This window comes from Chamaea fasciata, unplaced genomic scaffold (assembly GCF_029207755.1).
Source record: "Chamaea fasciata isolate MVZ Bird 193981 ecotype frontalis unplaced genomic scaffold, bChaFas1.0.hap1 SCAF_1, whole genome shotgun sequence".
Classification (NCBI taxonomy): Eukaryota; Metazoa; Chordata; class Aves; order Passeriformes; family Sylviidae; genus Chamaea; species Chamaea fasciata.
Window position 1 is genome coordinate 11,591,236 of NW_027094086.1, and position 16,078 is coordinate 11,607,313.

General features: G+C 44.8%; 1 protein-coding gene across 13 annotated transcripts in view; it reads left to right on the plus strand.

Annotated features, from left to right (window-relative positions):
* The first annotated feature begins 508 nt into the window (after positions 1 to 508).
* Positions 509 to 16,078, plus strand: part of MTSS1 (MTSS I-BAR domain containing 1) — a 126,479-nt gene continuing 110,909 nt past the window's right edge. For 11 of the 13 annotated variants that reach the window (XM_066176130.1, XM_066176192.1, XM_066176201.1 and 8 more), the window contains exons 1-2: positions 509 to 872; positions 1,044 to 1,180. In XM_066176130.1, the coding sequence (XP_066032227.1) occupies positions 1,109 to 1,180 (72 nt within the window). In that variant the 5' untranslated portion in view covers positions 509 to 872; positions 1,044 to 1,108. Of the gene's footprint in view, positions 873 to 969; positions 1,181 to 16,078 lie in introns of those variants that run through there. The other 2 variants (XM_066176148.1, XM_066176139.1) reach the window with 2 other exon arrangements.

Genomic DNA, 16,078 nt, shown 5'->3' on the forward strand with positions numbered 1-16,078 from the left:
ATGTGCAAACTGAATTACTTTAAACCCCCACGTTTTATACAACCCACTCTCACAGTCTTGCCTATCGTCTGGCATTTGTGGGAGAGGATGAATGAGCAGCCTCGCAGCTGCTGCCGGCTGCACTCCTCAGGCTGCAGCTTTGCTGACGGCTCTCAGCTCGGTATCGGGGGGCTCAGCTAGACACTTGTCACCAGAAACAGCCGAACTTCGGCCATTTCGGCGAATGTCACCAAAATAAAACAGTTTTCTTCGTCGAATGCTAAACACGCAATTTAGCTTCTGCCCTGAAGAACGGGACCAGGGCCAGCGAAATCCTCGGGGCCGCCCCGTCGGCAGCGGGGCGCGAACCCGCGGTCCCCGGGCCACCGGCCGCGCGGGGCCAATCGGCGGCCGCGCTGGTGACGCGGCGGGGCGGGCGGGGCGCTCGGCGCGGGGCCGGGCGGGGGCGGGCGCTGCCGCCGCGGGAGCGGCACGGGCGGGCGGAGCGGGCTGTTCCCGGAGAGGGCAGGCAGCGGGTCGGGTGGTTTGGCGGTAGTCTGGTCCGCTGGGGTTGCCAGAGACCCCTCCAGGCTGCTCCACGAGGACCGGCTTGACGCTTGATCCCGCTTTATAGAGACCGATCTTTTTCCCCCTTGTTTTTTCGGGGAGCGCTTCGCCCGGCGGCGCCCGCTGCCCTGAGCGCTGCCGTGCCGGGAGGCGCGGGGGGCCGGGGCCGCGATGCGCAGAGATGGGGCCTGTGGCTGCTCCCGCATGGGGTCATAGTGCCCGCTCGGCGCTGAGTGCCCGGGTGCCGGGGAGGTGCGTGTAGGAGAGAGGCGCTGGTAGCGCTGGATTTTATCCCGTTGTAGAGGTGCAGGCAGACAGGGGTTCAGGTGTGTTGGGGTGTGGTGTTTGTTTTTTTTTTTTTTTTTTCCCGTTCGTTGCCTATATCGGCTTGTTTGCCCCTTCCCCCTCCGTTTTTTGGTTTTTTAGGTTTTTTTTGGGGGGGGGGTTTTTTTTTTTTTGGGTGAGGTGGGAGCCCGGGGTGTCTGATTTTCCTCCAGCTGAACAGTGCAATTGCGGTGGTAGCGGTGAAATCCTGCTCCTCCTGTGAGCTCGAGCCAGGAAAATGGAGGCTGTGATAGAGAAGGAATGTAGTGCACTCGGAGGGCTCTTCCAGACCATCATAAGCGACATGAAGGTAAGAGGCTGAGGGGTGTGGGGCAGCACACGGGAGGGGAAGCGTCTTCCCACCTGGCCCGGCGAAACTTGGCCCCGGGCGGTGCAGCCGCATCGGGGGCTGGTGGCGGCGCGACCTCCCCGCGGCGCTGGGGGGACGCTGCCCTGGGGCTGGGTCCGCGTCCCCGGCGGCGAGACCAGCCTGGCAGAGGGGCTCCCTGGCTTCACACCCAGGGTTTGGGGCTTGCGAGTTGGTTGCAGGACACCACCTCTCCTTCCCTCCTCCTTCCCTCTTTTCTCTATTTGTCCTGCTCAAACATGCAAGCTGTTACCTTGCACCAGGGTCAGCGATTTCCAAGCCTGCCTCTTTATTTGACAAATATTTTTATTCTCCTTTTTTCTCCCCTGGTGTGGGCTGTCACATCGGTAGCAGAATGAATGCAGCGGGGCGGGAGCGTGGTGCGGAGGAGCCGGGCACGGAGCATGTCAGCCGTGGGGTGGGGCTGGGAAGGGCAGTGTGAGTATTTCGGTGCCAAGCTGATGGGCGCGATGGAAAAAAAAAAAATCTCTGCCTGGAGATGCTCAAAAGTTGATGTGTGCGTGAATTAAAATTGCGGCTCAGTCCGTTACGTGGTATTATTTTCACGCTGTGTATGCTCGTGGAGGTGGCGTTTCCTTCTTTCTGTGAATGGATGCAAAGGTTTCAAGTCCCCGGGTCTCTCCACCAGCCTCCAGAAATCTGACTGTGCTGATCCCGTCTCTGCCAAAGGGTCCCTTTGAGAGAGGCGCTCCCGTTCTATCCTTGGCAGCCAAGGGCACTTCTGCAGGGTTTTCTTTGGGTGCGCGGGTGCCTCCCACCCTTCTCTCGTGGAAGTAAATAGCGTAAAAGCGTTGCTGTGTTCTGCCCGTCATGTCTCCCCCAAACCCCAGGGCTCGAGGCGCCCAGCCTCCGGCGCACGGCCGTACTGCAGAATACTGCAGTGTTCCCCTGGACAAGGGCAGCTTGTCTGCCTGCCAGGGCCGACTGGGAAGGATGCAGTTGTCGGGAGATGTTGAGGGACGTGTCAGATAATGGGGGACTGCCGTAATTTAAAGGCGGCAACCGTGCAAGCTGTGCTTTTCCCAGCCCGGGCACGGGATTTCTCTGGTTGTTTTAATCCGTGCAGGGCTGGTGGGCAGGGAGGACTGCAGGAGAAAGAGCTGCCAGGTAGTATTGGAGGACAGGATCTGCTCTAAGACGGAGCCTGGCAGAGGTGAATGGCTTCTAGTGTGTTTTTTGGGAGGGTGGAGAAGCTGTTTGCACTGGAAGTTATTTTTTGGCAAGTGTTCATATGCACTTTCCTCTCAACAGAGCTTAGGAGACATTTAATTAAAAGCGTGGCTTGTCAAGAGCAGGCAGATTGCAGAGAGGAGTGGGGAGTCTGTGTGTATCTGTCAAGACAATGCTGCAGATCTGGCAGTGGTGGTCCTCAAGCTCTCAGCCCTCTTGGATTTTTAATAATAACTGCACTTTAAAATAAAAGATACCCCCCCCCCAAAAAAAAAAAAAAAAAAAAAGGCAGGAAACTATCACAAATCCTGGAATCATTTTAGTGGCCAGTGCAGGGAACAGGCAGGAGATGTTCTGTTCCAGATGAAGTGTGGTTTTGGGTTTCCTCACAGAGGGACACCGAGTATGTTTATTCTTTCCTTCTTTTCATAAGTGATGCATTTGGTTTTTCTTGCTCTTAAGCCAGTGGGCCTCTGTGTGGATTAATTTTTTTTTCTTCTACACATTGCTACTTGCATGGGAATGCTGCTCATCAGAAAACATGTTGACATGAGCATATGGAGATGGGCACAGGTGTGAATATTTTTTTTTTTAATGCTCCATAGTAGCGGAACCTGTTTTGTGAACTGGCAGTTACTGAAGGGGGAGGTCTGGAAGGAATCGCTGCAGATCTTTAGCAGCATGGTAGTTGTTACGGTTTAAAAATACTACTCATTATTTAGCATGAGTAGAACAAAGAATTTTTACCTGTAGTTAAATTTGATGCAGCTGATGCTGTACTACTGATGAGATGCACTAGGATTCTTTGTGAATTGTGCACAAAGGAGCACAACAATTTCTAGGGAAAAGTAGCTATTTTTTGATAGTTAACCAGAACCTTTCTACTAATCATACCTTTAGTAGTAAAGTGAAAATTAGCATGTTAAGTGGTGTTTCATGTAGTCAGATCTGTGTGGGCGGGCTTCTGGCAGGATCTTGGAGATACTGCGTAGGGGTCTGCCCACGCATACCCAAGTGCACTATCTGTGCCTATTTCTCATCGCAGGCTGTGATCAAGGCCCCACATGCCCTGCAGTGCTGAGGGATTTGATGCAGCATCTGCCTTTTTTTAAACTAAATGGTTCACAGGTTCTTTTATCATATGCATTACTCTGCCGTAAACTTTGTTATAAAGATGTTAGGGTTAATCAACAGCTTAATTACTCTGAAGTCTTGCCAGTGGTGCAGATGGGTGCTGCAGCTGAGGTGATGAAGATACAGTACATGTGGACTGATTTCTCTTTGTTCACAGTAACACAGAACTGGTTCAGGTGTACCTGTTGTTAATTTTGAGCTCTGCCTGATCTTGACAAGGTTACAGAAACTGGAATTATGATTCTGAGCAATGTGATTGCTTCCAGTTGTCTCCATATACTGTGTTAGATTTGAAACTTCATTTGGGCAATCTATGTCTATGTGACTAACACATCACAGTTTTTGACAGCAAGATTGTGTCTTGCTGGCTGAGGTCTCTTGAATGACATTAAATGTTTTCTCCATATACCCCAAATTTCTCCAGCCTCTACAAAAAATATTTTTGTGGCTAATACTCAACAAAACCTGCTTCAAAACAACTCGGCATAAAGCTAAGTGATTTGAAGAAATGATGTTACTGAGTAAATGTAAGAACAGTTAATAAACATCCCATTTGTACTGCACATTATTGTACGTCACAGAGTCACAGAATTTTCTGAGTTGGAAGGGACTCACAAGGATCATTGAATCCAGCTCTCAGCACTGCACAGGACACCCCAACAATCCCACCATGTGCCTGAATGCTTCATCCAAATGCTTCTTAAAATCTGTCAGGCTTGGCGCTGTGACCATTTCCCTGGGGAGCCTGTTCCAGGACCCAAACACCCCTGGGGTGAAGAACCTTTTGCTAACATCCATCCTAAGCCTCCCCTGACACAGTGTCATGCTGTTCCCTCGGGTCCTGTCACTGTCACCACAGAGAAGAGATCAGTGCCTGCCCCTCCTCTTCCCCTCCTGAGGAAGCTGTGGACTGCAGTGAGGTTGCCCCTCCAGGCTGAACAGGGTATCTGGAACTTCAGTCCCCTGACAAGGGAATGTTTTCCATGCCAAATAAGGGTCAGATTTGTTGAGTAATATGGTGGTGTACATGATGACAGGTTTGTTTGTGTAAAGTCCACAATGGGAACTGTACTTGGCCGTTGTGCTCTAGAATTGGATTTCTGTGCTTTGAGATTTCAGGATCTGATTAAAGAATCATAAAGGTGGGAGCATGTGTGCCCATCCCATCCTTATTTTGATCCATTGTCACAGCCCTGATGTTTCCTATGGTACATAACTGAGCATGTGGCACTTACAATTTGTTACACCCTTATGCAAGATCTTTCTCAAAGCAATCAAAGTTTATAAAAATAAAATGTGCATGTCCCCTCAGAGGAGTAGTCTTGTGTGCTACGTGCAGGTGCTGTGTGACTTGTTTTTGAATGTGGCGAATTTTCTGTAGCTCTCCGTGGGAATGGAGTATTTGATCTGAATGGTTTGTAACTCATTTCTTGCAATTGAGAAATGAGATGCTGCAATGTGCTGTTAATTTCAATATCTCTTCTAGTGCAAAGCAAATGATTGCAGTTAATTTTTGGGAGGGCCTGTTGCGGATGGGTTTCAAAAGAACTTGTCTTCTCATGCAGAGCAGATTTTCTTTAATGCTTCTTTTCCTTCTGAGTTGATTTTACATTCCTTTTAATCACATTGTTCTCCGCTATCCTGAAGAAAAAAAAAACACCTCTGAAGACATTGAAATTGGCTGTGTTTGTAGTTCATCATTTGCTTGATGGTGTTTCTTTGGCTTTTAGGATTCTCTTTATTTGTCTTGCCTCTTCTGCCTGCGTGTGTTTTGACACAGCAGGGGCTTGCTGTGTATATACAGCACTTGTCACCTGTGGGGTGGGCATGGGTGGAAGATGAGTAATGAGCAGTTGTTGAACACAGGTTGTCTGTGACTTCATTTATACCAAGTCAGAGAATTTACTAAATTTTTATGGGTCAGGCGTGTATTACCAATTAGTCGAATTCATCTCCCTGCATGTGAGGGGTGAGCAGGTTTTGTTCTAAAACAAGGGTTTCAGTAGATGTCTGAGTTTTTGGGAAAATTTAGAAACTCTTTTATTGTATGTGTATGTGCCTTATTTATATTTGTTTAGCCGAAAACTCAATAAAATCAACTTTTTGCTTCTGGCAGTAGCCTCTACTTTAATACTCTAGAGGAGGTGCGGGGACTCCTGGTCTAGGCAGTGGTGCACTTTTTCTTTCAGCCATCCAAAGCTCAGAAGCAGAAGAGAGAGAGACATAAACATATAGGCCTGAGAAACATTTATGTTTTTGCAGCCTCATACCTGCTTTTAGAAAGTGTTCTGTGAGAGGCAGCATTTTAATCTTGCTTTTGTAGAACTTGGGACCAGGCGTGGCCACATCCAGGATTGAGAGTTGTTTGTTGAGTAGCCCTGTTTGCTTGCAAGGGATGGCCTTGTGATATTCACATAAATAATATAAACTGAGGAAAAGTATTTGACGGAACAAATAGAACTGCTGAGACAGTTACTACAGCAAGTACAGCTGCAGGTCCTCAGCGTTTATGTTAATCCAAGGAACAGCACACGTGTACCAGAGAACCTGGGCAAATTTATTTTACTGTGACATGTCCTAGTGCAACAGCTCCTCCCCAGATGTGCTTTATTTGAAGCTTGAGATCTCTGTGGAGATTAGGAATGTTCAGTTGGATGATTTTAAGGGCTAGTTTCATTCCAGCTGTTAAGGATGATAACCACCGTAAGGAAAAACAAATGTGTCGTGTATTGGGACTGGTGCTATTTAACATCTTTGTTGGTGACATTGACAGTGGGATTGAGTGTTTCCTCAGCAGGTTTGATGATGTCACCCATCTGGGTGGTGCAGTCACCATGCTGGAGGGGAGCAATTCCATCCAGCGGGACTTTGACAGATTGGAGAGGCAGGGCTGTGTGAACCAGGGAGACCTTATTGCACCTTGAGTACCAAAAGGGGTTTGCAAGAGAGTTGCAGAAGGACTTTTGACAAGGGCATGTAGTGACAGGATGAGGGAGAATGGCTTCATTAAAGAGGGCAGGGTTAGATTAGATATAAGTAAGAATTTTTTTAGTGTGTTGAGAACAGATTTTCCAGAGAAGCTGTGGTTGCCCCTCCCTGGAAGAGTTCCAAGGGTGGGTTGGATGGAGCCCTGAGCAACCTGATCTAGTGGAAGGTGTCCCTGCCCATGGCTAACCCCCCCGTTAGAGCTGATGATCTGTAAAGCCCCTTCCAACCCAAAGCATTCTGTGATTGTCTGTGTAACAGACAAGTAGGTAGGTACAGGCTTGGAGAGGAAGCACACCTGCCATGTCTCACTGGCATGTCCCTTACACAACAGTCTTCAGGACAACTATCTATTTCAAATGTAGGAAACTGGTCTTTCTTCCCCTTCACAAGAAGTCTGAAATGAGTTAATTTGGAGCTTTTCTTCCCACTTACTTTGTTCCTCAAAGGTTTTACCACCAAGTCATTTGGATCATAGCTGGCTGCTCTGAATTCTTATCCCTCTGCCTCCCAACAACCTGCTTGCTCAGGCAGTTGGTTTGTGTACACTGAAATTCTTGCCTTTTCCAAGCAGCTGCAGTATCTTCCTGTAAACATCTTGGAGAGGGAGGGATTGACATGCAGCAAAGGCTGAAAGATGACGCAGGAAGAGAGCCACTGCATGCCTGCTAGACTGGAGTTCAAGCAACAAGGCACAGCTGGGAACATACCTAGTCACAAGTAGTTTGTATTTTAGGGACACGTGCTTTCTTGATGCAAATACTCTTGTGTGAGTGTTAATTTATACAACTGCTGAACATTTGCTACAGAAGTGTGTACGGGGCTGCCTTATCCTGTGACATACCCAGAGCAAGGATTTTTAATATCTGTTAAGAGTACTCCTTTTGGACCTGGCAGGATACCAAGAGCTGCACAGTAAGGCTTATGAGGTTCTAAGTGTGGAAGGAGTTGTGCAGTGCTGCATGAAGCACAATTGACTGAACAAATGTTGGAGAACAAGAAGTCTGTGTAATTATGGGCTTAGTGCTGGTTAATACCTAACAGAGGGTGATACTCAGTGAAGGTTGCTGCTTCCTTCCTGAGTTCTCAGTGTGCATGAACTGAACCCAAATCTTTTTTATAAAATACATGAAAAGCTCAATTTTTTTTTCTCTTTTTTCTTTCTTTTTTTTTTTTTAAGTATAGAAGTTGCAAGAGTTGATGGAGTATTCTTGTGAATCTGTGAATAGTATCTTCTGCACAGCAGTCTATGTGTTTTCAGCTTCTGCAGAACATTTTTAAGGTTCGTGATCTACCCAAAGACAGTGTGGTCTTGAAGATAAGCAGAGAGCAAAATAGGAACTACATCTAAAGAGGCTTTTTGTCTACTTCAGAGTGTGCGAAGATGAGTACAGAGAAGTTTGAGTTAATATCATAAAGAGGCTACTCTTCAGAATAACATGGTCTCTTCAGGCTACATATATAGAAATGCATTTTCCTTTTTAGTGGTACGTTTTCAGTTTGAGAATTACATCTACCTTGATGCTGTAAGGTGCCAAGCGCTGCTTTGTTTGCTGGGATCTATGCTGACCTTTAAGGACATTGATTGTCTTCTTCCTGCTGGACTGAGATAGCTTGAATGCCAAGATGTTTGGAAGGATTGGAGACAAAATGTCTGGTAGCTTTGTGGCTAAGACCGTAGCAGCTTTCATCTTCAAAGTGCTCTCTACGTGACTTGGCTCCAAAGAATGGCTCCCATTTTACAGAAGGGCAAGCTATGGCTGCAGGTTTAGTGAATTCTACTCCCTCCCCCTAGGACAAGAAGAAATTGGGTGCATCTAAAACACGTAGTTACTGAGGGGATGCTGTTTATGCTCCCAGTATAATAGGTTTCTATCTTCACATACTTTGTTTTTACTGATTAAGATGTGTTGCTGTTCACCCCTGTGATAACCCGGTGTTTGCAGGCAGAAGAGATGACATCTAAAAATGACTGATAAATTCCCAACAGAAGTGTCCCGAACTCCCCTCCTGTAACTGAAACTACAGGACCTCTCTCAGTTTTTAATGGAGAAGCCTGACTGAAGCATCTTAACCATAAGCTGGTTGATCATAAGGAATTTGTGTCTTACAGGGCTTTGTGTGAGCTCTGTACTTCTCACTCTTTTGGTCAACAACCATAAGTGATACGTAGTTGATTTGAATTCTAGGACGCCGGCTGGAGTACAGTCATCCTTTAACAAACGATTCTTGCAGGAATGAGCTTGTGTTGGTGTTACAATGCTACTGATGAGTGTGTAACTAGAGACACTTGGTTCATGGTACAGAAAGGTTCACATTTGTTCTTATTTTGTCTTCCTCATAAACTGCCACCATGCTTCTCACCCGAGCATGAGACGTGTCTTTTTTTCTTTTCCCCACAAAAGTCACATGTATGCTCTGTAATGTCTCTGTGTAGAGGCATAATTTGGAATTTTTTGTTAATAAAGCTGTATTTGTGATGTCTCCTAACACTACCATTCCTAAACAAACCACATAGATCCTCATTGCCCATGAGCAAACCAACGGTCTGATTTGGAGCTTGAAAGGAATTATTTGTCTTTTCATGAGTAAAATGGAAAGAAAGTAGCCTCAATAAGCATACTTGCACTTCACTGAATGTCATGAGGCAAAGTTCAATATGCCTTAAAAACTTGGGTACCTGGCTTCTCCTTTCTCCCAGTAGATACTTTTCTAGTCAGCTCAAGTGCTTGTTTGTAGTTTGGGTCCTGGAGATTGTTATGACTGCTTGTGGGATGGAAATTGTGTTGAACGGATGGTCAGAAATTAGGGTTTCTGCTTGCTTGAAAAGAAGTGATGAGACCCCAGTGGTGTTGGTGACATTACCAGCACAGGGCTGTTGGCTTGAGGCTGTCCTGTGTAGGTATTAACTTGACTGACTGCCGCCTGATATTTTAATTATCTTCATTTTGATCCAGCTGAAATATTGTGGGTTTAGAAAATAGCTGCTGAGTATGCACAGTGGCCGCTTAATGATTGAGTGGATGAAAGGCGGTATTGATGAGTCTCTGAGGAGAAATCTGCTATTCAGGCTTGCAAACTTGTTCAGACCTGCAGTGAAGAATGTGTAACTAAATGCTTCCTCTGGAAGACTACTTAATGTCCAGCTTTTTTAATGTGGCATGGGATAAAAGGTCTCTAGAAGCTGTGGCTAGTTGTTTCCCACCGCCCCCCCATGTCTTGTGAATAACTTCCTATGTTTAGAGAAGGAGAGACTGTATGTCTATGCATGATGTATTTTCTCACAGTATGAGCCTAACTTTTGTTTGCTAATTACCCAATCTTGGATTTAAACCATGAAGTGGCTGCTTTGGAGCTGAGTTTCTTCGTCTTATAAACCATGAAACTGAGCTGTGGATAGTACAGATTTGACGTGGTTCCTATTGACATAGAAGGAGGGTCATGAGTTGGATTTGTAAGCCAGGATGAGTTTTAATGGGTCCTTGCTGTATTACAGTTTGGAGTCACAGCCATAGAGCAACTGATCCTCCACTGGGGATGTTTAAGCATGGGCTAATGCAGTGCAGGTGTTATTATAATACAAATTAAAGACTCTGGAGCTCTGACAAGAGAATGGTACCAGACTTAGGTTCCCTCCCCCTTTAAATGGTTAGTGAAATCTAATAAATATGTATGTTCTTGCAAGGTAGTGCTGCATTTCAGTGCTGCTAAGGGAAGTGGGCATTCTTTACAGTTCTTCAGGTGGTTTGAGAATGTAGAAAAAATGGGTATCTGTGGTGCTGTTGTTCGGGTTTTTTACCCCAGTGGTGTGAATACCCTTTTCTGGACTTTCCTGACTGGATTTTAGTCTTGATTTTTTTCATGTCATTATCTGTTTTCTTCATTGTCCTTATGTACTACTGCAACTAAAAACTAAACAGTTTTGAAAATACTAAACGTGGTTCTATGATACACAGAAGAAATACCCAGCTGACAGCTTTTTTTAATAGCATGAGATGTCTTCAGTAGTGTTTTGTTGCGTAATTTTCGATGTTGTGATAATGTATCACCTGGAAAAGCAAAGCTTGGTATGCCTGTTTATACTATGCATGCTGAGGGAAACTAGTTTCTAATCCTGCCATTCCCTAAACAAGAGGCAGAAATAAAGGAAGTAAATGTATGGATACAAGACTATGATTTTAATTACCCTGCTTTCTTTCCTGAAGGGTAGTTACTGGTTAAATGACATCTTACTCTGGTCTTTGAAGTGCTTTTACTTTCACCTGCATGCAGTATAATCTCTCAGACCCTGCATCTGTACCTGTCTGCTCCTCTGTTCAGTAATGTGTGTGCTCAGCTCTTGCTGTGAAATCCCGTGAAGTTCATGTCTTTTGCTGTTGGTGCCTTTTCACTCCTGACCCAGCACAAGTTGAGAGTCCCTCTTGCTGATGCAGCTAAGCTCAAACTTCCCCAACGCATGGCAATACCTTTGTCTTAGAAAGGAAGAAGGGACTTTGAAGTCAGGTGATCCCTTTCCTTGTCTTGTGGGAGTATTTCTGCAAGACCTCTATACAAATGTGTTACTCTTCCTGAAAGAGTTCCAGTGAAAGGAAGCTGCCCGACCTTTCAGAGTTGCCTGTTCCCTGGTCTCATAGTTGAATGGGTTGCGCAATCTGAAACTTCTCTGCTGAAGCCAAACTGATTGTTTCTTGTCCTGCATCTCTGGAAAAGAGATGATGGACAGCATCAGTCTATGGGATGCTCTTGAAATCAGTATTTGGACCTGGCTAACTGAGTTTTCATTCTGAATATAAGAAATAGGGAGTAGATAGTATAGACTTAGATTGGACACAAATTGATTTATTTTACAGTGAAAAAGGTCCCCCAGAAAAATTGTGGTTTCTCTGTCATTGAAAGTGTTCATGTTCAGTTTGGATGGGGCTGAGAATAACCTGATTTAGTAAAAGGTAGTCCTTATCATGGCAGGGGACTTGGACTAGATGGTTGTTAAATGTCCCTTCTAACTTAAGCCATTCTGTGTATTTGAAATGAGGTGGGTAAAACCAAAGGACTAATGGAATAGGTTGGAATAGGTTTCGTATACACCTCCGTGTCACTATACAGAGTGAAGTCTCTCTTGCCAGCAAAATTCCTGTTTCAGTGTGTTGAAAGATTTGAGACTTTAGATGCAGCTTAGAAACATTAATGAGACAGGCTCTTGGTACTTTTCAGAGTAGAAAGAGGCAAAGCCAACTAGCAGAGTTTTTTGGATGAAGAAGAGCAATTATGAACTTCAGGCAAGATGGTTTTGTGCTCATCGGTATGTTGCAAGACTTTTTGTGTTTTGTTATGGGTCTAGGCAGTCCTATCCGTGAGTCGTGGACTTGGTTAAATGAGTGGATTGTACAGAGGATGTATTAATGTTTGGTAGCACTTTGTAATTATTGCAGTTATGGCCAAGTGCTCTTTCATCCAGGTGACTATTGATTCTTCTAGAAAAAAGGAAAAACTTCTAGTGGCAAATGTTACCTGAGGAGGGAAATTCACTGTGAGCCATTGTGTCTTCCAATGTGTTGAGACATCTGTGGCTGGAACCTCTTTTTTTTTTTTTTTTTTTTTTTTTTTTTTTTTTTTTTTTTTTTTTTTTTTCCCCTGCCCCTCCTTCTTTTTATTTCAGGCTGTTATTTTTCTCCTGTGCTCTTCCCCTCCACTCTTTCCTGGTTCTGTCTGTTAAAGGACTCTGGAAAAGTGGTAGTCTCTATGTGCAAACCGTGCTTGTTGATTGCCATTTGTAACATCTGTGACCTTGTGTGGTGTTAAGCACAATAAAGTCTCTTTGCTACTTGGTGGTAGTGTAGCAAATGCCACATAAATGAGACATTCATAATAATCCTTGTGATTCTGTTATCTGGTAAAAATACAAAAAGCAATCTTTTGTTTCCAGCATAACTTACTTTGGAGGGGTAGGAGGACACATGCACAAGCCAAGTTACAATTTTTATTCCAAAAATAGATATACGGCATTTGGATGTGTTACTGGGGCATGGAGCTCAGTAACACTGTTGTGTGTGTTGTGTGTTTGGGACTCAACTTTTTAGCTTATCATAGCTGAACAACAACACTAGGGTGGAGAAGTTCTAACTTCTGTAGCCTGTATAGTTGGGGTTTTTTTTTCCATTTCATTGAAGTCTTGCAGTTAGTCATTGTTAGTACTTTCCTGGAAGGCATACAGCTCTCGGTTTGATAACCCTTGAGAAAAAACTGAGGCACTGCTCTTGCCTGGTTCCTCTCTCTGTTACCTCTCTAGCTGAAACAGCCAAAATTAGATTCTGGATTTGCTTTACTGAAGAGCACCTCTCTGTCTCTTTGCCCCTGCCCCAGAAGTTTAGATGGGTTGTTGCTGTGAACAAGGTTCCAAACTGTTACTGCTGCTTTTGTACTTGATGTCCCAGCAAGAGCTGGTAATTGGGCTGCAAAGCCTTTCTGATAAATGAAAGCACTTAAAACAACACTGTCAAGGGTTTTTGAAGATGGAATGAGTCTTATCTGTGGGAATTGGGGTGCATGGAAATAAATTAATAAAGTAAGCATCTTTTTGCTTAATGGGAAAAGAAGAATTATAACTTCTTGGCAAAAAGAGTGACAGAACATTTTAAAACTGTCAAGCTGCTGATACTCAAGTTGTAATCTTAGATACAACAATCTGGGTTTCTATTTTTGTCATTAGATGTCATCAGTAACAATTTCAGTAAATAGGATTCTTTGCTGCAAGTCTACCCTTCGTTTTTTTGAGAAATCATTGAGTTTCTTAGTTTCTCATGTGTCTCTTCTCACTCCTGGTGTGGGATCTACTGGCCTGAAAGGAAGGGAAAGACTATCTTCTATGAATCTTTTGTAGAGTTGTGTTTGTGTAGGATGATTGTGCTGGTTCACAAAAAAAACCAAACAAACAAAAAAACCCAACAAACAAACAAAAAAAACCCCCAAAAAACCACACCACCAACCGTGCAAGTCTTAAATTCTTTTTCCAGGCTGCATCTTGGTGATAATTTCCTGCTCTTCCCTGGTGTGGTGGGCTGACCTTGGTCAGCTGCTTTTTATCTCCTCTTCCTCAGTGGGATGAGGGAGAAAAAGCTCAATGATTGAGACAAGGACACAGAAGAAATCAATTTACTAGTTATTGTCACGAGCAAACCAGACCTGAATGGAGAAGATGAAATTTATTGCTAATTCAAATAGATGTGAATGGTGAGGAAGGTGGACAAAAATAAAGACATCTGCCCATGGCTGTGGGTGTTGGATGGGATTTCACTGGGTGATGGTGGTCCACCCTTTTCCCGGTGGCAGTCCAGGAGCTGTGGCTTCAGAGGACTCCGCCAAGGTCTGGGTGTTGGTGTCTGGCACTTCCAGACGCACTTGCTGTCCCTGAGGGGAAGTTGTTTCATGTCTCTAATTGTGGACTGGCTACCTGAGGGACAGGCGCGAGGCACCGGTTTGTTTCTCAGCCCTGAGGCACAAAGGTGTTTTCCGTGTTTTCCCTGCCTGTGTTCTGCATAGATTAGCTGGAGCTGGGCTGTGGGATCAGGTGACTAATCACCTCTAAGCCCACTAATTAAGCAGTGGGGTAGGATAATGGCATGCTGCAGCTTACTGGTGACATGCTGGGCGGGCAGCTGAGCCCCACTGAGGAGCTCCGGGTGCCCGATGCCATGGCGTGTCATATGGCTGTGGGAAACACCCATTCCGTGGACGACAGGTCAAATTTCTTCCTTCAATGATGAAGAAATAATTGGACACGAAGTTATTTTGGGGAAAATAGTCCTTGGATTAATCCTTTAACAATTTTTAAGAAAATTATTTAAACAAACCCTCGCTGTAATCGATCCCTGGCTTAATCCGTGAGGAGCTAAATGGGAATTTGTGACCCAGAATCCTGCCCTAGCTCTTCCCTAAGCGTGGCTGGACCTGGGGGAGGCCTCCTGCTTTCACAGATAACACCAGGCCTGACATTTAAAAGGGGAAAAATTATTTTCTTTATCAACCAGCTTAAATTGGAAGTTGCAGGGGGAGCAGAGGAAACTCCGGGAGAGGCAGCATTAAAAATACGGTGTTATTACTCTTCAGAAGAGGCTTTGTGTTGCAAAAGCATGTCTTGGACAAAGACATCGAATTCCACCTGCTGTTTCTTTGTGTTTAAATTGAGAAAGTAATACATGTGGAATCAAGGATGATGTGTGTGTTTTCCACCAATGTTGACATTTCTCTTGACGCTGCTTTGACAACAGCAAGAACAGTTGCTGGAGGTGAGACACAGTAGGGCTGCCGTGCTCCAGGTGGCACAGGAAGAGGTCCTGGAGAAGGAGTTGCTGCCCAGGGCAAATTCACAGCACCAGTTCGATTCCTGCCATCTCCTTGTTTTGTCCCCACAGGCATCACTTAAATGGCTTCCTTGCTTCCTAGATGCTGGATTTGGGATAAACCCCTGGTTATTTGGTCTTGTGAAGTGGTAGGTGTTGAGCACTTTTGCTGTAGGTAGGAATGAAGGATGTTTTGGTTTCAGCAGGGACGTGGTGGTGGAAATGTTCTTTGGAAAAGCTGAAAGGAATGATGTAATTTAGTGCGTGACTTCGTGATCTGAGGGAGAGGTGAGCTTGTGGATGTGGCTTCAGGGAAAAGAGAGAGCAAATTATTCTGGAATCCAGATGAAGTCCATGACTCTTATTTTCAGCTGAGTTTGTTAGCGAGATGAGGATATGGCAAGCTGAGCAGATAATGCAGGACTTCATATCCCTAATGTAAAATTGCTGGAAGGTTTTCTTTAAAAATGCAAAAACAAGCAAAAAAAGAACTTCAACAAAATCCACCAGGAAAGGTATTAATTCAGTGACATTAAAAACCCCCAAAAGCTCAATTTTTCTACCATCTGAAATGAGATCGGGTGCTCTTGGTCACTGTATAGGGATCCCAGGTAAACAAACTGCATTGATTTCAACCAAACAAATATAGCAAGCTATTAAATAAAGTGAGCTGTTGCAGCTTACTTGAGCAGACTTGGTTTGAGGAAAACATCGTTTTTATAGACAAGAATTAAACAGTTGTGGAAATGTTTGACTTTTCCAATTTTGCTTTCCAGGCTGACCACAAAATAAAAAAAAGGGGGGTGGGATTTCTTTCTGAGGTGTGTTTTGATAGGAGTGTCTTAAGCTTTCCTGGGAAGCAGCTAAACACAGGGCTGGTGTCAATCTCCTGCATGCCATCAGGTGTGTTTAGCTGGATAATGCGCCAGTGAGATGGAAACATAATCAGGCTGCTTTGGTATCCTCTGCTTGCCGGCTTGCATTTTGCTGGAGAATCCCGTAAAGCCTTGGGCCCTGCTGGTGATTGTCAGGGCTTTCAGGGCTCCTGGCATACACATGCATTATGCATGCACGGCGTGCAGGTGACAATGAGAGACGGGGTTCAGAGGAGGGATTGCAGTAAGACTAATAGGTTTAAGGAAATAGCATTTTTTTTTTGCCTTATTAAGGAATCAGGTTTCTTTCATTTTTAAAA